This window comes from Netta rufina, assembly GCF_964035555.1.
Source record: "Netta rufina genome assembly, chromosome: 18".
Classification (NCBI taxonomy): Eukaryota; Metazoa; Chordata; class Aves; order Anseriformes; family Anatidae; genus Netta; species Netta rufina.
In genome coordinates this window covers 13,172,677-13,195,633 of record NC_140142.1, presented here as the reverse complement: position 1 = coordinate 13,195,633, position 22,957 = coordinate 13,172,677, and the positions used below count along the sequence as shown (strand labels likewise).

Below are 22,957 nucleotides of genomic sequence, written 5' to 3'. Positions count from 1 at the left end.
ATGTTATCGAGAAAAGTCAAGAGCAAAGAGAAGAGCTTCTGCTGGAGCTAAGGCTCAGATTTTGTCACCCAGCTCACCCAGGGATCGTCCTGAGCAAGGTGGTCACGAGCCCTGCCTGCCCTCCTGCCTGCCCCGCTCCATCAGGTGGCTGTAGCAGAGGGGACCCCCAGCCAGCCCCTCGATGGGGCTCTGCCAGCCCCTCGCCCTCCCCTCTGCAGTGATGTCATTGCTGCCCAGGGGGCACTCTGATACGCGCGATGATGTCACAGTGCCTGGTGGCCAGCCCTTCTGAGGGCCAATCAGGCTGCTGCAGTGGCAGTGACCTCACTCCAGCCCCCTCCCCACAGCCTGCCTCTCCCCTCTCCCCTGTCTGGACCCCGGGGACAAAAGTCGGTGTTACACAGCAGCTTTGCAGTGGTGGCCTCCGTGGTGGTTTTGCCAGGGAGGTCAACTGCCCATGTGCCAAAAGGACCTACTACCACCAAGATGCATTTGGTGTTTCAAGCTGTCACTGGCAGACATCTTCCAAAGTCTTTCTGCAGTTGTGCCCAGGGACCTTCACTCCATTGTCCTGGGCTGGGGCTTTTACTTCAACTGAACCTGTGTCGGCCATGGCACAAGCAAGACGCCTCTTACAGCTGTGCTCTGCATCCTCCTTCATGGGAGGGCACCACTCCGTGTCCTTCACTCTGCTCACAGTGTTTGTCTTAGCTCATGGGTGAACTGGATTAGATCTGCTTGAGCCTTCTGAGGCTCAGTCCAAGGCCTATTGCCTGCTGCAGCTACAGCACAACAACTATTACTTCCCCTTACTGTGCATATTGACCTGATGGGTCTGTTCATATTAATCCATTCTAATTTCCCTAGTTGGAAGGGGACATATTCCCAGACTGGAGCAAGATGCTGGGCTCTGCCACAGCCACTCAAAGTCACCTGCTCTAGAGTCTTTCAGTCTGAGTTTGTCACACATGACCCAGCATGAGTTTCTCAGGGTCCCAACAGTCATTTTAAGTGCAGGTGTTGTGGTTTGACCCGTCTGGCAGCTAAGCACCACAGAGCCATTCTCTCACTCACCCTCTTCTGTCTCTGGGATGGGGGAGAGAAGCAGAAAGAAATGAAAGCATGTGGGTTGAGATAAAGATAGTTCATTAGGACAGCAAATGGACCTTTTCTAACAGATCCAAACCCTTCTTGTTCTGGAAGCTGCAGTCCTGGAAACAGTACACCAAGTTGGGCCTCACCTGGGCAGAGCAGAGCGGGGACCATCACCTCCCTTGATCTGCTGGCCACTCATCTGTTGATGCAGCCCAGGATGCAGTTGGCCTTCTGGGGTACAAGTGCTCACTGCTGGCTCATGTTGGGCCTTGCATACACCCGAACCCCCAGGTCCCTCTCTGCAGGCCTGCTCTCAGTGAGTTCTTCTCCTAGTCTGTACTCACATCCAGGATTTCCCTGGCCCAGGTGCAGCACCTTGTTCTTGGACTTGTTGAACCTCATTAGGTTCACGTTGGCCTACTTCTCAAGCCTGTCCAGGTCCCTTTGGATGGCGTCTCTTCCTGCTATTGTATCAACCACACCACTCAGCTTAGTGTCATCAGCAACCTTGCTGAGGGTGCACTCAATCCCACTGTCTATGTTATTGATATTAAACAATACCAGTCCCAGGACAGACCCCTAAGGGATAACACTCATCACCAGCCTCCACTTGGACACAGAGCCATTGATCAATAGTCTGCCAGTGCCACCTTCAAGCCAACACCTTATCCAATGAATGGTCCAGCCATCAAATCCATATGTCTCCGACTTGGAGATCAGGATGTCATGTAGAACTGTTTTAAGAGCCTTAAAGAGATCCAGGTAGATGACATTGGTCAGTATTCCCTTGTCAACTGATACTGTCACTCCATTGTAGGCCACCAGATTGGTCAGGCACCATTTGCCCTTGGTGAAGCCATGCTGGCTGTCCCAGATCACCTCCTTGTCATGTATGTGCCTTAACATTGCCTCCAAGAGGACCCATTGCATGATCTTGCCAGGTGAGGCTTACCCTTCTGTAGTTCCCCCAATCTTCCTTTCTAGCCTAATTAAGAGTGATGTTTCCCTCTTTCTTTTTCCCAGTCACCAGGGACTTTGCCTTACTGCCACGACTTTTCAAATATGATGGAGAGTGGCTTGGCAACTACATCAGCCAATTCCCTCAGGACCCTCAGATGCATGTCATCAGGCCCTGTAGATTTGTACTTGTTTAGTAACATCAGGTGGTCTCAAACCTCCTCTTCACTTACAGTGTGTGCAACTTTGCTCCCCCAGCCTCCATCTAGAGGTTAAGAGAACAAAAGACTTTGAAAGCCTGACTGGCAGTGAAGACTGAGGCAAAGAAATTGTTGAGTACCTCAGCCTTCTCCATGTCTGTCATTAGCAGTTCACCATTCTCATCCATCAGAGGAGATACTCTCTCCTTGTCTTTTCTTTCCAGAGCAAAGTACCTATAGAGTCTCTTCTTGTTATTCTTTGCATCCCTTACCAAGCTCAGTTCCATCCGTGCCTTGGCTTTCCTTATGCCATCCCTGCACATCTGGACTGCATCCCTGTACTCTTCCCAGGCACTGGAATAGGCTGTCCAGGGAAATGGTTGAGTCACCATCCCTGGATGTCTTTAAAAGACGTTTAGATGTAGAGCTTAGTGATATGGTTTAGTGGAGGATTTGTTAGTGTTAGGTCAGAGGTTGGACTAGGTGATCTCGGAGGTCTCTTCCAATCTAGATGATTCTGTGATTCTGAGACATCTTTAAAGAGCTCTACCATGTTGGTGAGCACTAGGTCAAGTAACACTTCTCTGGTTGGTTTGTCTAATACCTGGACCAGAAAGTTATGCACTCTAGGAGTCTCCTGCATTGCTTACAGCCTGCTGTGTAGGTTTTCCAGGAGACATCCAGGTGGTCGAAGTCCCCCATTACCATGAGAGTGTGCAAGCATGATGCTCCTTATAGCTGAAGCAAGAAAGCCTCATCAACAGGCTCCCCTTGACCAGGCAGCTTTGAGTAGACCCCAACCACCAGGTGTCCTTTATTGGTCCAGTCCTTAGTTTTTACCCACAAGCTCTCAACATGTCTGTGGCTGTTTCTAAGAGGTCTCTCTTAGCAATCAATCCATAGAGAGCAACAACCCCACCTACCCTTTCCGTGGCTATCTTTTCTGAACAGATCGTAGCACTGTATTCCAGTGTTAGAGTTAGTTAATACATCCCACTTCATATGAAGTGAGAGAAATCCCAAAGTGTGCAGGAACAGAAAAAACATAATTACCTATAAAAATGAAAACAAGCAAAACACAGGTCTGACATCGGATATGCTGGGAGTCATTTATGGAAAGAGGCAATAATTTTATAACTATTGAAAAAACTCCAGGAAATCACTTTCTTCACAGAATTCAAGAGCTCCTCATTCCTCAAGCTGTAGATGAGGGGGTTCAGCACTGGAGGCACCACCGAGTACAGAACAGCCACCACCAGGTCCAGGAATGGGAAGGAGATGGAGGGGGGCTTCAGGTAAGAAAAAGCTCCAGTGCTGACAAACAGGCAGACCACGGCCAGGTGAGGAAGGCACGTGGAAAAGGCTTTGTGCTGTCCCTGCTCAGAGGGCCTCCTCAGCACGGCCCTGATGATCTGTACATAGGAGAGCACAATGAACACAAAACATCCAGAAGCAAAGCATGCACTAAGCATGACAAGCCCAACTTCCCTGAAGTAGGAGTGTGAGCAGGAGAGCTTGAGGATCTGGGGAATTTCACAGAAGAACTGGTCCACAGCATTGCCTTGGCAGAGGGGCAGGGAAAATGTGTTACCAGTTTGCAGCAGAGCATTGAGAATCCCACTGCCCCAGGCAGCTGCTGCCATCTGGGCACAAGCTCTGCTGCCCAGGAGAGTCCCGTAGTGCAGGGGCTTGCAGATGGCAATGTAGCGGTCATAGGCCATGACAGTAAGAAGAGAATATTCTGCTGAAAACAAGAAGACAAACAGGAAGACCTGTGCAGCACATCCTGCATAGGAAATGGCCCTGGTGTCCCAGAGGGAATTGGCCATGGCTTTGGGGAGAGTGGTAGAGATGCAGCCCAGGTCGAGGAGGGCAAAGTTGAGGAGGAAGAAGTACATGGGGGTGTGGAGGCGGTGGTTGCAGGCTATGGCTGTAAGGACGAGGCTGTTGCCCAGGAGGGCAGCCAGGTAGATGCCCAGGAAGAGCACGAAGTGCAGGAGCTGCAGCTCCCGCGTGTCTGTGAATGGCAGGAGGAGGAACTCGGTGATGGAGCTACTGTTGGACATTTGATTCCCCTGGGAATGGGGACCTGTTGAAGAAGGAAAATGCAGTGACAGTTTTGGACAGACGTCTTTGAGTGAAACCTACTCAGTTTGTTGCAGAAACCTCTGAAACTTAGTGATACACTGTCTGCATTCCTTGTCACATCAGACGCACATTCATTAAAAGAGGGTGTTGTGGTTTAACCCTGCTGGACACACAGCCATTTGCTCACCCTCCCCCATCCCTCTCTGGGATGGGGTAGAGAATTAGAAAGAAATGAAAGGCTCTGAGTTGAGATAAAGACAGTTTATTAGGACAGAAAAGAAAGGAAAATAATAATTATAGTGATACTAGTACTACTACTGTTAATGTTTACAAAACAAGTGATGCACAATGCAATTACTCACCACCTGCTGACTGATGCCCAGCCTATCCCCGAGCAGCCGGTCCCCCCACCCAGCCGTCCCCCCTATATTAATTCTTCAGCATGATGTCAGATGGTACGGAATACCCCTGTGGCCGGTTTGGGTCAGCTGTCCTGATTTTGTCCCCTCCCTGCTCCCGCTGCACTCCCAGACTGCCTGCTTGCGGGACAGCATGAGAAGCTGAAAAGTCCTTGGCTTAGTGGAAGAACTGTTCTGCAACAATTAAAAATTCAGTGTGATATCAACATTATTCTCATCCTAAATCCCAAACACAGCACCCTACCAGCTACTAGGAGGAAAATTAACTCTATCCTAGCTGAAACCACGACAGAGGGGAAATCCAAAGCACTTGGATTTCTTTCAACCTGAACACTAGCGAGTCCTGAGAGTCAGAAGTGTACCCTGGGCCTTAGTGCAGCATCAGAAGATCTGGTCTCTCCATTGGTCTTCTTCCTACCTTTGCCCCATCCTTCCTCTCTAAGTGCTAGGATGACCACACTCAGAAGTTTCTCTGAAAAGGAACACAACATAGCAGGGGGGGTCCACATCCAAAGTGCAGCTCTCCAATCTCCTCTCTCTCTCCTTCTCAGCCCAGATGTGCAGTGACTAATGGGAGATGGCTTCTCACTCAGACAGCCAGACCAAGTTGCGCCCTTGTGGAGAATAGCTTGACTTGACACTACATGGAGGCTGATGAGTTTTCTAAGGTGGAGAGCCTGCTTATTTCCCATGCCCTGTCAACTGCACTGCCCAGGTGACACAGATTAGAAAACAGGGAAATGGTAAAAGATGTGGTCTTCTGAAGGGATCGTTGGCATATTACCCACCGTCTTGCACTGCATTGTCTGTGGTCCCAGAAGTCAGATGGGTGATGGAACACCTCACTGCTATGCAGATACATCTGTGGCAGGATGTTCAGGGTCATTTTTGGAACTGCACCTGAAACCCCCATCCCTAGAGAGCCTGAACACGATAGCAGGAGCAGCATGAACGGGTGGAGAAAATGTGGGGAAATATCACAGTGCTCACTCAGTGGAAGACAAAGAGGCAGAGAACCCCCCCAGAAAGCCTCACCCAGTTGTGAACAGACCCCAGGGATGCTGAGCAGTCACTGGCAACCCCTCTGTCATGCAATAGGAAAGGGGAGCATGCACACTGAGAGGCACCTCTCCTCTTCTGGGGCTCTGGTTGCAGACATGGCAGCTCATGCCCTGGACACCATGATCAGCCCCACATGATCCAGCAGTGATTGCCTGCAGCCCAGAAGGCTAACTCCATCCTGAGCTGCATCAACAGAGGAGTGGCCAACAGGTCGAGGGAGGTGATGGTTCCCCTCTGCTCTGCCCAGGTGAGGCCCAACTTGGAGTACTGTCTCCAGGTCTGCAGCTCCCAGCACAAGAAGGATGTGAAGCTGTTAGAGTGGGTCCAGAGGAGGGCCACAAAGATGATCAAAGGGCTGGAGCACCTCTCCTATGAAGAAAGGCTGAGAGTGCTGGGGACATTCGGCCTGAAGAAGAAAAGGCTTCGGAGTGACCTCATTGCCACCTTCCAGTATTTGAAGGGGACGTATAAAAAAGACGGAGAAGGACTCTTTACTTGGGTAGATAATGATAGGACAAGGGGGAGTGGTTTTAAACTAAAAGAGGGCAGATTCAGATTAGAGATTAGGAGGAAATTCTTCACTCAGAGTGTGGTGAGGCACTGGAACAGGTTGCTAGGAGAAGTTGTGGGTGCCCCAACCCTGGAAGTTTACAAGGCCAGGTTTTGAGCAGCCTGGTCTAGTGGAAGGTGCCCTTGCCCATGGCAGGGGATTGGGAACTCAATGATCTTTAAAGTAACTTCCTACACAAACCATTCTATGATAGGATTCATTCTATGATCTTCTTGGCAGTAGTTTTGGCTGGGAGAGGAGACGAGGGGACTTACACAGAATAAAGTATCTGCATTGCAGCAACTGAGAGAAGGATGCCCAAATCTACCCTGTACAGCACCTCCCTCCTTCCCTGACCTATCTTCAGTGCCTGGAGCTGTTTATTCCTGCAGCTGTTTCTCAGTCTACTCCCATCTGAGTATCTCTGAGCACTCAGATCTGCCCTACAGAAACCTCTGAGCAGCATGGCACGTGATGGGACAATAAACAGATTGATAGTCCAGAAAAGCAGATCAGAAGAAAAGATTCAGTGGCCAGAAACAAGATGGTGGTGCAGACTTAGGCTACAGAGATGTTGACAAGCCATTATCAGGTTTCAGTCTGAATTGGGAGAGAGCTGTCAGCCTCTTGCCCAAACTGAACGTTTTCTCTTCCATTAATGTATCCTCCCAGCTTCCTCAGCAAATGGAAACAGAAAAGAGAGAGTCAAGAAAGCTCTATGTCTTTAAAATATTTGTTGCCTTGACAATGCTAATGAAAAACCTGTGGGAAATACCCTGTAGATGTGCTGTGTTGCTGTGAGCTGGCTGCCCCAGGTTAACAGCCTCCCACCAGCAGCAAGACCCTGCCCTGCTGGGGGGGCTCCTTCCACCCGCAGCTTCTCCCCGCAGCGCCCTGGGCAGCTCCCCGGGCAGGCTGAGTGCTGAGCCTGGCAGGCGGCAGAGGCCCTGGCCCAGCACACAGCCCCTGGGGCACAGCAGGGACCCTGCTCTGCACCACAGCCCTGGCCACCCCTGCCTGCACCCCTGGCTTCACAGCCTGCAGCTGGCCTGAGACAAGGGAACCCTCCGGGCCTGGACACTGACCCTGCAGCAGGGAACCCCTGCGCTGGAGCTTGTGTTTTTCCACACTAAAGAAATACCAAGTGCATTTGGCCTGATCTTCTATGGGAAGTTCTCAGTCTTGAAACCTTCCCTGATATTCCGGTGCAATACACTGCAGAAAGGGACTTACCGTGTTATATGCTAGGAAGATTTCTCCTCCTTTGAGCTCTCAGTATTCTCACATCCCACACAGCCCGTAACCTCTCTTTCCCTTCTCCCCCCTCCCCGAGCCAGCTGCAGGCAGTGCCCCCAGCCCTGCTGCGCTGTGCAGAGGAGCTGCTCCTGGGCAGAGCTGTCTCTCTGCAGCGCTGCCCGCTTGCCAGGAGCTCCCCTTGGGCCCAGGAGCCCGGCCCAGCTCAGCAGCAGAGGCCCAGCCCAAGGCCTCCCTTGCTCTGCCCCCCACCAGGCTCCCTGCACACGGCTCGGGGGCTGCAGGGGAACCTGCTGGGAAACAGCCTGAAGGAATCCCTTGGGTTCCCTTCCTCACATGGCACACACACTTCTTCACACCAGGGTCATTTCTCCTTACAGAACACCAATTAATTGTAACAATCACATCTTTTTTTTTCCCAGTATTACTTTGGACATGAAGTCATGGCCAGGGACTGATCTCCTTCATCCCCACTTGAGGAAGGAATTCAGCAGAGTCAGTCAAGGCATCTCATGCTGCTTGTTATTCCTGGGGCTGGAAGGGGGCTCAGATCCCTCCCATGTCTGGCACAGACCAACTGGAGCTGGGATTCCTCTGGCCTCAGTTCAGGTGTCCGCAACAGTGGCACATTAATGCGAATTACTGAGCCACAATAGCTCCTAAGTGGAGACGGAGGACAGGCAGGAGCTGTTCAGATGGAAATACCTGGTGAAATTTGTGCTTGATCCTCTGTGAGTCAGGTGGAGGCATTCCTTTGGGTAACTGAAATGGCAGCAGATGCCACATGTAGGACAACTGAACATGTCCCTACTCCTTATGTGCAGGGCGGCCTGCAGAGGCTGTCAGCAGAGCAAAAGGAGTCGTGTCTCAGGCAGAGCTAAACATATTCTGTTCTCTTTTAAATGTTCTGTTGTCTTTTATCATAGAATCATGGAATCATTAAATATCCAAAGTTGGAAGGAACCCATAAGGATCACAGAATCACAGAATCACAGAATTGTCTAGGTTGGAAGAGACCTCAAGATCATCGAGTCCAACCTCTGACCTAACACTAACAAGTCTTCCACTAAACCATATCACTAAGCTCTACATCTAAATGTCTTTTAAAGACCTCCAGGGATGGTGACTCCACCACTTCCCTGGGCAACCCATTCCAATGCCTAACAACCCTCTCAGTAAAGTTCTTCCAAATATCCAACCTAAAACACCCCTGGCGCAACTTTAGCCCATTCCCCCTCATCTTGTGACCAGGCACAAGGGAGGATAGACCAATCCCCACCTCACTACAGCCTCCTTTAAGATACTTATAAAGAGTGATAAGGTCGCCCCTGAGCCTCCTTTTCTCCAGGCTGAACAAGCCCAGCTCCCTCAGCCGCTCCTTGTAAGACTTTTTCTCCAAACTCCTCACCAGCTTCGTCGTCCTTCTCTGGACTCGCTCGAGCACCTTGATGTCCTTCTTGTAGTGAGGGGCCCAAAACTGAACACAGTATTCGAGGTACGGCCTCACTAGAGCTGAGTACAGGGGGATGATCACTTCCCTAAACCTGCTGGCCACACTGCTTCTGATACAAGCCAGGCTGCTGTTGGCCTTCTTGGCCACCTGAGCACACTGCTGGCTCATATTCAGCCGACGATCCACCAATACTCACAGGTCCTTCTCCACCTCGAAACTTTCCAGCCACTCATCTCCCAGCCAGAAGCTCTGCTTGGGGTTATTGCGCCTCAGGTGCAGGACCCGGCACTTGGCCTTGTTGAACTTCATGCAGTTGACCTCAGCTCATCAGTCCAGCCTATCCAGATCCTCCTGCAGAGCTTTCCTACCCTCAAGCAGATTGACACACACACCTAACTAGGTGTCATCTGCGACCTTACTGAGGGTACACTCGATGCCCTCATCCAGATCATCAGTAAAGATATTAAAGAGGACTGGCCCCAGCACCAAGCCCTGGGGAACACCACTAGTGACCGGCCTCCAGCTGGATTTGACTCCATTCATCACAACTCTTTGGGCCCGGCTATCCAGCCAGTTTTTAACACAACAAAGCGTGCACCAGTCCAAGCCCCGAGCAGCCAGTTTCCTGAGAAGAATGCTGTGGGAAATGGTGTGAAAAGCCTTGCTGAAGTCAAGGTAGACCACATCCACAGCCTTTCTCTCATCCACCAAGTGCTTCACTTTGTCATAGAAGGAGATCAGGTTCGTCAAGCAGGACCTGCCTTTCATAAATCCATGCTGACTGGGCCTGATCACCTGCTTGCCCTGTAAGTGCCGCATGATGACTCTCAAGATAATCTGCTCCATGAGCTTCCCTGGCACTGAGGTCAAACTGACAGTCCTGTAGTTCCCCGTGTCTACCCTCCAGCCCTTCATGTAAATGGGCGTCACGTTTGCTAGCCTCCAGTCTACTGGGACCTCCCCTGATAGCCAGGACTGTTGATAAATGATAGAAAGTGGCTTGGCCAGCTCCTCTGCCATCCTTATATTCCTCCCAAGTGGCCTGCCCTCTTTTCCAAAGATTAAAAACCCTCTTTTTTTCTCCAAAGCTCAAGCTGCAACTCTCTGTTCAGCCAGGCTGGTCTTCTTCCCCTTCAGCTCGTCTTTGGGCACAAGGGGACAGAGCGCACCTGGGCCATTAAGATTTCCTTCTTGAAGAGTGCCCAGCCTTCCTGTACTCCTCTTCCTTTCAGAACCACCTCCCAAGGGACTCTGCCAACTAGTGTCCTGAACAGCTCAAAGTCAGCCCTACAGAAGTCCAATACAGCAGTTTTACTGGTCCCCTTCCTGGCTTCTCCAAGAATGGAGAACTCTACCATTTCATGGTCAGTCTGCCCAAGACAGTTTACAACCACCACATCTCCCACCAGTCCTTCTCTGTTTGTGAACAGAAGGTCTAGCGGGGCACCTCCCCTGGTATGCTCACTAACCAGCTGCATCAGGAAGCTATCTTCCACGCTCTCCAGGAACCTCCTAGACTGCTTTCTCTGGGCTGTGTTGTGTTTCCAGGATATATCTGGGAAGTTGAAGTCCCCCACGAGAAAAAGCACTGACGATTTCGCAACTTCTGTCAGCTGCCTATAGAATTCCTCATCAGTCTCCTCATCCTGGTTCTACGACATCAAAACACTCTCTGATATAGAGAGCCACACCACCACCTCTTCTGCGCTGCCTGTCCTGTCTGAAGAGCCTGTAGCCAGACATTGCAGCACTCCAGTCATGAGAGTGGTCCCACCACATTTCCGTGATGGCAACCAAGTCATAACCTGCCTGCCGCATGATGGCTTCCAGCTCCTGTTTCTTAGCCATGCTAAGTGCATTAGTGTAGATGCACTTCAGTTGGGCCATTGCCTGCTCTCCCAGCCTTGCCATTGCTACCCCTGGCACAGCTCTAACAAGCCTTGTTTCAGCCCCGTCCCCCTTCTTACCTAGTTTAAAGCCCTCTCAATGAGCCCCACTTGTTCCCGGCCTAGGACCCATTTTCCCCTTAGAGATAGGGACCCATCTGTGGCCATCAGGCCGGGTGCCGAGTAAAGCGCCCCATTGTCAAAAACACACAATTTCTGTGTTGGCACCAGCCTCTGAGCCACGTGTTTACCAGGTGGACTTTCCGTGTCTTCTCTGTACCCGTCCCTGCCACCGTAGGGATAGACGAAAACACCACCTGTACTCGTGCTCCATCCACTAACCATCCCAGTCCCCTAAAGTCCCGTTTGATAGTCTTCAGGCTTCTCTCTTTAATGTCATCACTGCCAGCCTGGACTATCAAAAGAGGATTTCAGTCAGAGGGGCAAACCAGGTTGAGAAGCTTTCTGGCAATGTCCCTGACCCTGGCCCCAGGGAGGCAGCAGACTTCCCTGCGGGTAGGGTCAGGCCAACAAATAGGGCCCTCTGCTCCCCTGAGAAGGGAGTCACCCACCACAATCACCCTTCTTTCTGTCTTGGTGGAGGCAGTCCTGAGGCGTTGAGTCGACTTCCTCGCCCTAGGCATCCTCCTGGGTAGACTTTCTACCTCTTCCTCAGCTACCGGTCTCTCAAGCTCCAGGGCCTCAAACCTATTGCATAAGGGCACCTGGGAAGGCAGGGCCGGTAGGGGGTGGGTATCGCCTGAGATGTTGAGCAGAGACCTCACTGTTCAGGTGCTCACTGTTCTAGGAGCCTGCCCATATTCTCCCACACTCCCTGCCACTATGAAAAGTTCCCGAGAGAAGGGTCCTCAAGTATGGAGGTGACAGCAATGCTGCGTACGACTACCAGATTTGTCTCATGGCCAGTAATTTTATCACAACAGAAGGCAGTGTTACACAGTAGAGTAAACTAATAACCATAAACCAGCCCCCACAAAGGATAAACAGCACAACAGGGAACACACAGAGTATGTAATATGCTATCCAACACAGTGCTGAGGCCAAACACAACTACTACACTGAAATAAAACCAAAATGAAGACTGTGGTCAGCAACTATGAAGCTGACAAAATGCTTGTATGCCTGTGATGATAATTGGTGCCCATGACAATATTTGGTGAGTGACCTGTTTTACCTCAACCCTTGAGCTCTTTTCATCATATTTTCTCCCCCTTTTCCTTGTAGGTGGGGAAGTGAAAGAGCAGTTGCTGTGGAGTTTGCCTGCATTTCTGGGTAAAACCACCTCATTAGGCATGTGGAAATGATGCAGCACCAGGATTGTGGCCATCCAGGGATGGCATCTCAGCACTGAGGACATGCTCTGCCAGCCTGGTGGCACAGGAGGGGCTGGTTCCCCTGAAGGAGTGCAGTACAAGGGGAAGGCTTGATTTCCAACTCAGGCATTTCTGGCACATTCCTGAGAGGTCTGTGGGAGCTGCAGACCACACCAGTCTCTGGGACACCAAAGGACTTTCCTCCCAGATCCAGATCCCAAAGAGGCAGCAGCTCCCAGGGAAACCTGGTCCTGGATTGTCCCAATCACAAGGAGGCTGAGCCATGCCCAGAGGAGCCCTTGGGCTCAGGACAGGACCCATCATCAGGAACCAGGGGTCCTGGCTGCCCCTTTGTCCCCTGAGCCCAGTGGGACCCTCAGAAAGGGCTCTCGCAGAAGCCACTAGTACTGTCCAGTCCCCTCCATCTCGCTTGCTGCTGGCCCTCAGATCAGGACAAGGGATGCCCACCCTGGCTCCTCAACCACAGCTCTTCTGCAAGGTGCCCCTGCTCCTCTGCCCGTCAGTGAGGGTCGCCCAGTGCAAGCTTGCTTCCTGCTGACCCCACTCCTGGCCACAGAAGGACAGCGCTGGGGAGCACCCAAGCAGTGCCCAGCAGGGGCCAGGCCTCGCAGGGAAGTGCCAGCACTGCTGCTGCTCCAGTGACGATATCCTGGTGATGCAGGTCCCCCTCTGTGACATCAGCACGTGTCATTTGAAGTCCTATAAGGTCATCAGCAAGGAGACAGAACAGGCTGGGAGAGAAATGAGAGGTTTCCCTTCTTGTCCTGAGAAAAAGATACTTCCCTTCTACCCTGTTATTTTCCAACATTTCCTGACAAATCCACAAGGGACATCTCCAAATGGTGACAAAGCCCATGGAATAAAGGAAGTGGAGCACTGGAGAAGTCCCTGCTGTGTTCTTGCACTAACACGCCTCTGTTACTGGGAGCCCTCCCAGGAAGGTGGGGTTTGAGGCTTCTTCTGGGGCTGGGCTTTTTTCAAACGATGGGAGTGAAGGCATGAAGGCACCTGGGATGCAGCAGCCCCTCAGTATACCTGAATTCCTCTTCACTGCATGTTGCTCACCTGGAGAAGTAGTAGGTCTTATATGGAGGAATTGCAGCGCATGCTAGGGCTTTCCTTCCCAGATATCACACGGGGCTCTGAGATTTCAGAAGACCTCAGCACCATCCCCCGGTCTGCCATGCAGGAGGCAGAGGTGGTACACGTGGGAATGGCAAACGTATTTGCTGTTTATCATCCCTGCTTGTCTCTTCTGAAGAATCTGCCCCCATCCAGCACAGCACCCCAAGCTAAGGGACCTGTCCCCCCACACCTCAGCAGCTCTTCCATCAATGTCCCAGCCCTGTGACAGCAGGCGCGGATCCAGCTCCTCCTGCCTGTGCCCCAGGCTGAGGGCATTGGGGCACATCTGGGCTGCAGCACCTCAGCTGTGGCACAAGGGCCAAACTCAGGCTTGTCCCAGATCCTGTGCCAAGAGCCTGGGCATGAAGAGGCTTTCCTTCACAGCAGAGACAAGCTGCCGTGGATGGCAGATGGCCCTAGGAGGATGAAATAATTGGCCTGAAGCACAGTATGCCCTGGTGTTCCTGAGGCCAGAAGGAAACAGGCCTGGGCTGTGCTGCCCTGACAGCAGAGGGCCTTTGTGGTGTTGGTGCAGCCCTGAGGGCCAGTGCTGGAGCTGGGGCTGATCTCCAGGCAGGAGAAGGGGCTGCTGAAAATGTCCTTGTCTATGGGCATCCTGTGATACAGGGACACAGAAAAAAATCACTGGGCTATGTCTTGACTGAGTAAGGGATGGGGGTAAGATGCAGCAGCAGTGTTTGCAAACCAAAGGACACAAGTGGAAGCCCCAGTGTGACGTGCCTCATAGCCATGCACTGCCTGCCTCTGCTGGATACAGGAAGGACAGACCTTGGCTCGCTGCAGCCCTGGGAAGCAGTCACTTGCTCATAAGCACCAGGTCTGTCAGAGATGCCCTCGGGAGTGCCCATTAAGTACCAGGTATGAATGGCCAGAGCTGTCCTGTGGGTCCTGTGCTGCCGGTGTCAGCTGCATGCTCCAGTGGTGTTGGGCAATGTTGGCATCTCAGGTAGCACTGCAGGCCTGGAATTGGCTATTACATGGAGCAGCTGCCCCGAATTTCATTAGGCAATGTAGGGATGTCCATGAGACAAGTGCCGTTACAGTCCCTGGAGATGGAGGGAAAACCAGATGGAGAAGAGGGAGAGAGAGACTCAGCTCTCCCTGTGGCACAGGTCTCCATTGGGTCAGGTGGATGCCTCTACAGGCTGCCCTGAGCCTACTGAGGAGGGACAGGTTTAGTTGTCCTAAATGGGTGCATTTGCTGTCATTTCAGCTGGCCAAAGGCATTCCCCACCAGCCTCCAAGGGGATGCCCCCAGGTGCTGCCCTGTCCCTCACGGTTCCTCCATGAGAGCTCACAGATACCTGCACGTACCTCTGCCCCCTGACATGTCACCAGGTGTTTGCAACTCCCAGATTTCTTCCATCTCCATTAATAATCCTGGAGATGAGACAAGGAGCTCACCTGCAGCTGCCCATGTTATGCACACCTAAACTGAGTGCAGAGGAATCCCAGGTCCCGTAGATTTGTGGCAGGCATGGGAGGGATCTGAGTCCCATTCCAGCCCCAGGACAAAAACCCAGCATGAGATGCCTCGAGTGACTCTGCTGAATCCCTTCCTTAAGCAGAGGGTTAAAGGAGTTACTTCCATGACCATGTCTGCGTGTCCCACCATCAACTGGGATGAGAAGAGAAGACTGCTACAGATAATTGTTTTTGTGCTAAGAGAAAAGAGCCTACTGTCAAGAAGTGTGTCTGCCCAGGTGAGGGCTGGAGCCCCAGGGATTCCTTCAGGCTGTTTGCCAGCAGGTTCCCCTGCAGCCCCAGGGCCATGTGCAGGGAGCCTGGTGGGGGGCAGAGCAAGGGAGGCCTTGGGCTGGGCCTCTGCTGCTGAGCTGGGCCGGGCTCCTGGGCCCAAGGGGAGCTCCTGGCAAGCGGGCAGTGCTGCAGAGAGACAGCTCTGCCCAGGAGCAGCTCCTGTGCATAGCGCACAAGGCTGGGGGCACTGCCTGCAGCTGGCACTGGGAGGGGAGAGAAGGGAAAGAGAGGTTATGGGCTGTATGGAATATGAGAATACTAAGAGCTCAGAGGAGGAGAAATCTTCTAAGCACATAACACGGCCTGTTTCTGCAGTGCAATTCACAAGAGTATCATGGAGGGTTTTCCTATAGGCAGAACTTCCCACAGCAGATCAGGCTGGATACACTTGTTTTTCCTTTAGTGTGGAGAAGCACAATCACCAGAGCAGGGGTTCCCTGCTGCAGGTTCAATGTCCAAGTCCCAAGGGCTCCCTTCTCGCGGGCCAGCTGCAGGCTGTGAAGCCGAGGGTGCAGGCAGGGGTGTCCAGGGCTGAGGTGCAGAGCAGGGTCCCTGCTGTGCCCCAGGGGCTGTGTGCTGGGGCAGGGCCTCTGCCGCCTGCCAGGCTCAGCACTCAGCCTGCCCGGGGAGCTGCCCAGGGCACTGCAAAGAGAAGCTGTGGGTGGAAGGAGCCCCCCCGGCAGGGCAGGGTCCTGCTGCTGGTGGGAGGCTGCTGCCTGGGGCAGCCTGTTCACAGCTCCACAGCACACCAAGGGAATTTCAAAGGGAACTTCACTCTCATCTTTCCTTAGCCTCTGCTTTCAGTTTTCTCTTCTTTTGGCTCACTGGGAATAGAAATAGAAGCTGTTATTTCCTGGAAGAGCCTAAGACTCATACGCCATCAGAAGGAAGTTTAGAAGAATCTCCAGAAACTCCCTTTCCTGCCTCTCAGCCCATAGAATGCTCCACCACCACCTGTGCAGTGTCAGCAGGGTCTGTGTGACCTGGTCTCTCAGACATGCCCCCAGTGAGCTGCCCCTGGGCAGAGCCCTGCTGCCAGGAGGTGTGTGCAGGGCAGAGCTGAGCACCCAGCAGGCGGGATGGGGGCTGTGAGCTGCAGGCAGGAGGCGTGGGGACAGAGACCCAGCTGCAGGCAGGGACAGCTGCAGGCTACACATCCATGGGCAGGGAGTGAGAGGTAGCTGCTCCCAGAAACATGGAAGGGGGTCTTTTGAAATTTCTCTGCCACCCCTGCACTGTTGCTGTCTTCCACAGTACGGCCTGTAGTCTCTTCCTCTCCCCCAGCATGGACCACCAGAGATATTGGCATGGGAACTTGTTCATGATTCTTCTTTGGAGTCAGTGATGTAGGGGATAAGTCAGGTGCAGCTCAGAATGCTGCATGTTCTGTCATGCAGATACATGAATTGAGGAAAAGCCTCCATGTCCTGTCATGACATGTACGGTTGTGGAAATGCTGTGTGTGGGGCCGTGAATGAGCTCACTCTGTCTTCAGGTCATCTTGTTTTTAGAGCATTCAAAACATTTCCTGCAAGAGTTCTGCTGGGCTGCAGGCTGCCCCCCTCCAGGGCACAGCTCTGGCATAGCAGCTCAGTGCTTTCCATGGAGAAGACACCTGACGGCTAAGGGCATGGAAATGCAGCTGGAAACCTCTATGTGTTAGCTGCAGTGATCCCTCTGTATCCCTTGCTACACGTGGAGAACTGGAGATCGGAGATTTGCACTTGGAAACTGGATTCGTTTACTCTGAGCAGCATGCAGGCTCTTCTCTCAGGGAACACCTGAGTACGATGGTATCTTTGAGTTCAAAACGGTGCCTGTCCAGGGCAGCTGTGACCAGGACTTTGGGACAGGATAGCTGCCCTTACTCTGCTCTAATGGACAGAGCCCTTGCCTCTCAGGCAAGATTTCACTTGAGTGCAGCAGTAATGCCAAGGACTTCCAGAGTCCCTTGCTCCCAGTGGCACCCTCTGGTAGCATAAACCAGAGCTCTACCAAGGAACGTGCAGCAGAGGTTTTCCTGAAAGGGAAGCAGCAGTTCTGAGGTTTGACAAGAAATAGAGTAGGTTTTGCTCACAGGGCTGAGCCTAACATTTTGCTGTATTTCCCTCCTCAGACAGGTCCCCGTGCCCAGAGGAATCAAATGTCCAACAGCAGCTCCATCACCAAGTTCCTCCTCCTGCCATTTGCAGACACAAGGGAGCTGAAGCTCCTGCACTTCGCACTCTTCCTGGGCATCTACCTGGCTGCCCTCCTGGGCAACGGCCTCATCCTCACCGCCATAGCCTGCGACCACCACCTCCACACCCCCATGTACTTCTTCCTCCTCAACCTCGCCCTCCTCGACCTGGGCTGCATCTCCACCACTGTCCCCAAAGCCATGGCCAATTCCCTCTGGGACGCCAGGGCCATTTCTTACTCAGGATGTGCTGCCCAGGTCTTTCTGTTTGTCTTTTTGATGTCAGCAGAGTATTCTCTTCTCACCATCATGGCCTACGACCGCTATGTTGCCATCTGCAAGCCCCTGCACTACAGGACCCTCCTGGGCAGCAGAGCTTGTGCCCAGATGGCAGCAGCTGCCTGGGGTTCTGCTTTTCTCAATGCTGTGCTGCACACTGCCAATACATTTTCCCTGCCCCTCTGCCAAGGCAATGCTGTGGACCAGTTCTTCTGTGAAATCCCCCAAATCCTCAAGCTCTCCTGTTCACAGTCCTTCCTCTGTGAAATTTGGGTTCTTATGGGTAATGTTTTCATCGACTTTGGGTGTTTTGTATTCATTGTGCTCTCCTATGTTCAGATCATCAGGGCCGTGCTGAGGATGCCCTCTGAGCAGGGGCGGCACAAAGCCTTTTCCACATGCCTCTCTCACCTGGCCGCAGTCTCCCTGTTTCTCAGTACTGGCTTTTTCTGCTACCTGAAGCCCCACTCCCCGTCCTTCTCATCCCTGGACCTGGTGGTGGCAGTTCTGTACTCAGTGGTGCCCCCAGCAGTGATCCCCTTCATCTACAGCATGAGACTCCAGGAGCTGAAAGTTGCACTGAACAAAGTAATTTCGTTGATGTTTTTCACTGCTGGTAAACTTTTCATCTGTCTCCACAACTGACTCACAGTATATTCATTGTATATTAAGTACATTCCTATGCATTGTATTATTATTATTATTGTTATTATATTATGTTATATATTATATTATTTTATGTTTATGTTGACATTGATTTTGATGTTGTTGTTGTTAAGTACCATTGTGATGTTCCGACACACATTTGGCTTCGTCTCATTTCATCTGAAACATCAACCTGCTCTCTTTCCCTGTAGCCCCTATAAAATATGTATGCCACTGTGACTGAGCTGACTCTCTCATAGTGTCTTTTTGGTATCTCGGCTTTTATAGGCAAATGAGATGTCTGCAGTCTCCACAGAGGAAATGTGGACCCAGCGGGCACAGGGAAGGTGGGTCTGGAAAAGGATTCAAGTCATCTTCAGGCACAAAGGAATGGCACAAAGCTGTACCAGGGGCGGTTCAATCTGGACATTACGAAAAATTTCCTTACCATGAGTGTGGTCAGACAATAAAGACTATCTCTACACCCACAGTGTCTTCGAGCAGAGTGTCCCAGGGCACAGATTCAGCCCAGCTTGTAGCATGAACAAAAAGGAGAAACTACCCAAGAAAGCTACCACCAGCCCCAGCCCCTCACGGTTCCCAGCACCAGCCTTCCGCCTCAGTCTGGGGAGAGCCGATCGCTGAAAGGTGAGCACCTCCATCCTCCTGCTGGGCTCAGGGTCTGTACCAGGGGAACAGCCAGCCCAGCCTGGTCCCTCTCTGGGCCCAGAGCTCAGCAGGCCCCAAGGCAGGGCTGTCTGTGAACCCCTGTGAGGGACATGCTGGGGCTGGGGCAGGGCTGGGTGAAGGGGGGAGGCTGCTAAAGCAGAAGGGCAGTGAGGGCCGGGGCATTTGCCTATGTGCACAACAGGACTGAAACTTTTGGGGCAATTTCTCCAGGCTCCTGATGCAAGAAGCTGGGTCTGATTTCAGGACTGAGGGACATTTCTTGAGGGCCCCACAGACACAGAGAAGGTAAAAGGGGCCTTAACATATTATCAATACGCTCTCTTTTCCAGGGCAGCATGCAGAGGCATCCAGCCATGGACAGGCCCAAGGAGAGGGCTGGTCCATCCTGTGGTCACAGCTGCACTCCAGTCCCTGGGGTGGACCCAAGCTGAGGACTTGCTGATGACTTTGGGGCTAAGGTTCAGCACACAGGTTGGAGGAGACTGTCACATGGACGTGTGCTAGACTGAGCAACAGAAGCAAACTGGTATGGCTGCTGTGTCATGCTTCCATCAGTGGAAGCCCTGGCACAGGGCCCCAGACTTGGCTTTTGATACCACCCTTCAGGAAAGATTATGGAGTTACGAGATGCAGAATAGAGGGCGCCAGTCCTTCTTCAGCCACTTCCCAACCTAGTGCAGCACCAGGAAACTGCGGACTTCTGGCTTATCTTCTACTCTAACTCATGAGCATGCATTAGGGTACCCACAGTCCAGACCTTGTCTTGATTAGGTGAACACCAGTATTTTAGGCAACTTCCAGCCATGGTCAGCTTCCATCTGATCTCTCCCCATCCCTCCTCTCACCTCTCCAGATGTTTCTGGCCACCTCCCCATGCTCCCCACAGGGTCCTGAGCTGGTGGAGCTACGAGCAGACCAAACAGGCTGTGGTGCCCCCAGCACACTGACTGAGCTGCACAAGGTGGGAAGTAGACCCAGCTGGGTTGGGATCACTGTTGTTAATCCTGCTTTTTATGGTGTGTAGTTCTGGCAGGTGCTCAGAAAGAGCAATGGATGTTGCCAAGGACTCTAGGGGGTTTCTAGGTGTCTTTCTAGTTCCAGCTGGTGGTACTTTGTGAGAGTGACAGGAATCCCTCTCCATCCTCCCTTCCTGTGCATGCTGGTTCTTTGATGAATTGCACAACAACTGTGATGCTCTTCTTTGCCTGAGGACATCTAAATTTTGCGGTACCCGTTTTGGTGACAAGATCTTGGGCATTTTCTCTCTTTGTAAGGCTCCATTCCTTGCCCACCCTGAGAACACGCTACCCATGGAGAACTCCTAGGCTCTCCACACAGCTCCACATTCCTGTCCCAGATGCTGTCTTCTGCCCAGCCCCATATGGGACAGTTGTGGCTATGTACCTCAGTGACCATTCACCATTTCTGCTGTCATTAGATACAACAGGGTGTTCCTAAATTGTACCCATGGTCTCTCACTACTCACAGCATGGCAATGAGCCTTCTGGGGAGCAGCTGCATAGCCCTGATCTTGGCAACAGCCTTGAAAAAAAAAAAAGAGACAAGCCTTCAGGCAACATGCTGTGGAGATGCCTTTTTTTTTTTTTTAATCACATGTTATATAAGAGTGAGCTTTGATCTGCTGATAGACATACATTTATAAAGCTTCAAGAGTAAACAGAGCAGTGTCATTCCTCAGGAGAATTAGGATGAATATTTTTCTGAGAGCATAATAAACACAAATGATATCAAAGTTACAATAACAACAATGATATGAAAGAAGAACCAGGCCTGCACAGAGGTACCGAGTTAAGTCATTTCTGGAAAAAGAGGGGAAATTTATCATTATTCAGAAACATCCATAAAATCACTTTCCTAACCTCACCCTTGAGCTCCTGGTTCTTCATGCTGTAGATGAAGGGGTTCAGTGTCGGGGGCACCACCGAATACAGAACTGCAACCACCAGGTTTAGGGATGGAGAAGAGATGGAGGGGGGCTTCAGGTAGGCAAACATGGCTGTGCTGAGAAACAAGGAGACCACTGCCAGGTGAGGGAGGCACATGGAAAAGGCTTTGTGCCTGCCTTGCTCAGAGGGCATCCTCAGCACGGCCCTGAAGATCTGAACATAAGAAAAAAGAATGAAAACAAAACAGCCAAATACTAAACAGTCACCAATAAAAACAAGACCAACTTCCCTGCAGTAGTCTGATTCCAAGCAGGAGAGTTTGAGGATCTGAGGGATTTCACAGAAGTACTGGTCCAGGGTATTGCCTCGGCAAAGAGGTATTGAAAATGCATGCGCAGTGTGCAGCACAGCATAGAGAACCCCACTGCCCCAGGCAGCTGCTGCCATCTGGGCACAAGATCTGCTGCCCAGGAGGCTCCCGTAGTGCAGGGGCTTGCAGATGGCAACGTAGCGGTCATAGGACATGACAGTGAGAACAGAATACTCTGCAGCAAGGAAGAGTAGAAGAAGAAAGACCTGTGCAACACATCCTGCATAGGAGATGACCCTGGAGTCCCAGAGGGAATTGGCCATGGCTTTGGGGACAGTGGTGGAGATGCAGCCCAGGTCAAGGAGGGCGAGGTTGAGGAGGAAGAAGTACATGGGGGTGTGGAGGCGGTGGTCGCAGGCTACGGCAGTGAGGATGAGGCCGTTGCCCAGGAGAGCAGCCAGGTAGATGCCCAGGAAGAGCATGAAATGCAGGATCTGCAGCTCCCGTGTGTCTGCGAATGGCAGGAGGAGGAACTCGGTGATGGAGCTGCTGTTGGACATCTGATCCTCCCGGGAATGGAGATCTGCCTCCTCTGAATAGGGAGGCCTGTCCAAGAAGGAAAAAGAGTGAAATGCTAGGGTAGACCTCTGTAAGGAAAACCTACTCATTTTCTTGTAGTAACCTGAAAAAAAATTGCCTCTTCACTTTGGGAAAGGCTGTTGCTCTCTTTGATCTTAAACTGATACTTCAGGAGTCAAGGGACTCTGCAGGAGATGGTCCTGCCCTAGAGCAGTATACAAATGGAACATGGCGTGGTCTCAGATGAAGTATGCTTGGCAAAACTAGGAATTTGTCAGCATTCTTTCTCAAAATTAATCCAAATGCAGAGCAAAGGTTTTTGCATGTTTTGGTTTGTTTCTTTATACTAGTCCCCCCGATGCCTGAGGGGGGTATTCAAGGCATAAAACCTTGGCAATTGTACTGCCCACCCATGAAAATCTTGGGGTCCTGGGTGGCAAAGGGACCATCCCTCAAGGCAGAGTGCGGACAGCTGCTGTATCCACCAGTCCTGGTCTCAGCTGCCCTGTGTGGGCACCTCTGGAGGATGGTCACACTCAGGTGTTCCCCTGAAAACAACCTGGATGCTGCTGAGAGCAGAGGAATCCAGGTTCAAAGGGCAGATCTCCAAACCCCGCACCCATCTCATCATACCTGAGGAGGATCTCAGCTCTCTGCTCTTCTCCAGGGACAGAGAGGGATCATAACAGCTGCCCACATATAGCCACGCAGCAGCATTTGTATGGACTTAGGACTGATGTGTATTTCCCATGGGGCTGCTAGGTAACACAGAGCTGCTAGGGCAGAGCTGTGCCCTTGTGCATGGCAGCCTGCAGCCCAGCAGAAGTCCTGATGACACTATGGCTGGAGGTTGAAGGTGCGAGAGAAATGAAAGGAGGGTGTTGCTCCAGGGAAGGTGTCTCCAGTGCAAGGATGGCAAGCAGATGCCCAAATCCCTTCTGCCATGGAGACACTGCGAGTATCTCATTCTCACTCTCTGCCCATGGCTCTGGTGCCTGCAGCTGTCCCTGCCTGCAGCTGGGTCTCTGTCCCCACACCTCCTGCCCCCATCCCACAATCTGGGTGCTCAGCTCTGCCCTGCAGACACCTCCTGGCAGCAGGGCTCTGCCCAGGGGCAGCTCGCTGGGGGCACATCCAAGAGACCA

The 22,957-nt window shown here is 52.0% G+C and overlaps 1 protein-coding gene across 1 annotated transcript; it reads right to left on the bottom strand.

Moving 5' to 3' along the window:
* Positions 1-1,674: 1,674 nt before the first annotated feature.
* LOC311216526 (uncharacterized protein) lies at positions 1,675-21,793 on the bottom strand (the record flags this gene model as incomplete). Its single annotated transcript, XM_084298055.1, has 4 exons — positions 1,675-1,842; positions 3,416-4,341; positions 5,178-5,231; positions 20,863-21,793. The coding sequence occupies 4 exons, from the start codon at positions 21,791-21,793 to the stop codon at positions 1,675-1,677; spliced, it is 2,079 nt and encodes a 692-aa protein (XP_084154181.1).
* Between the last annotated feature and the right edge of the window lie 1,164 nt (positions 21,794-22,957).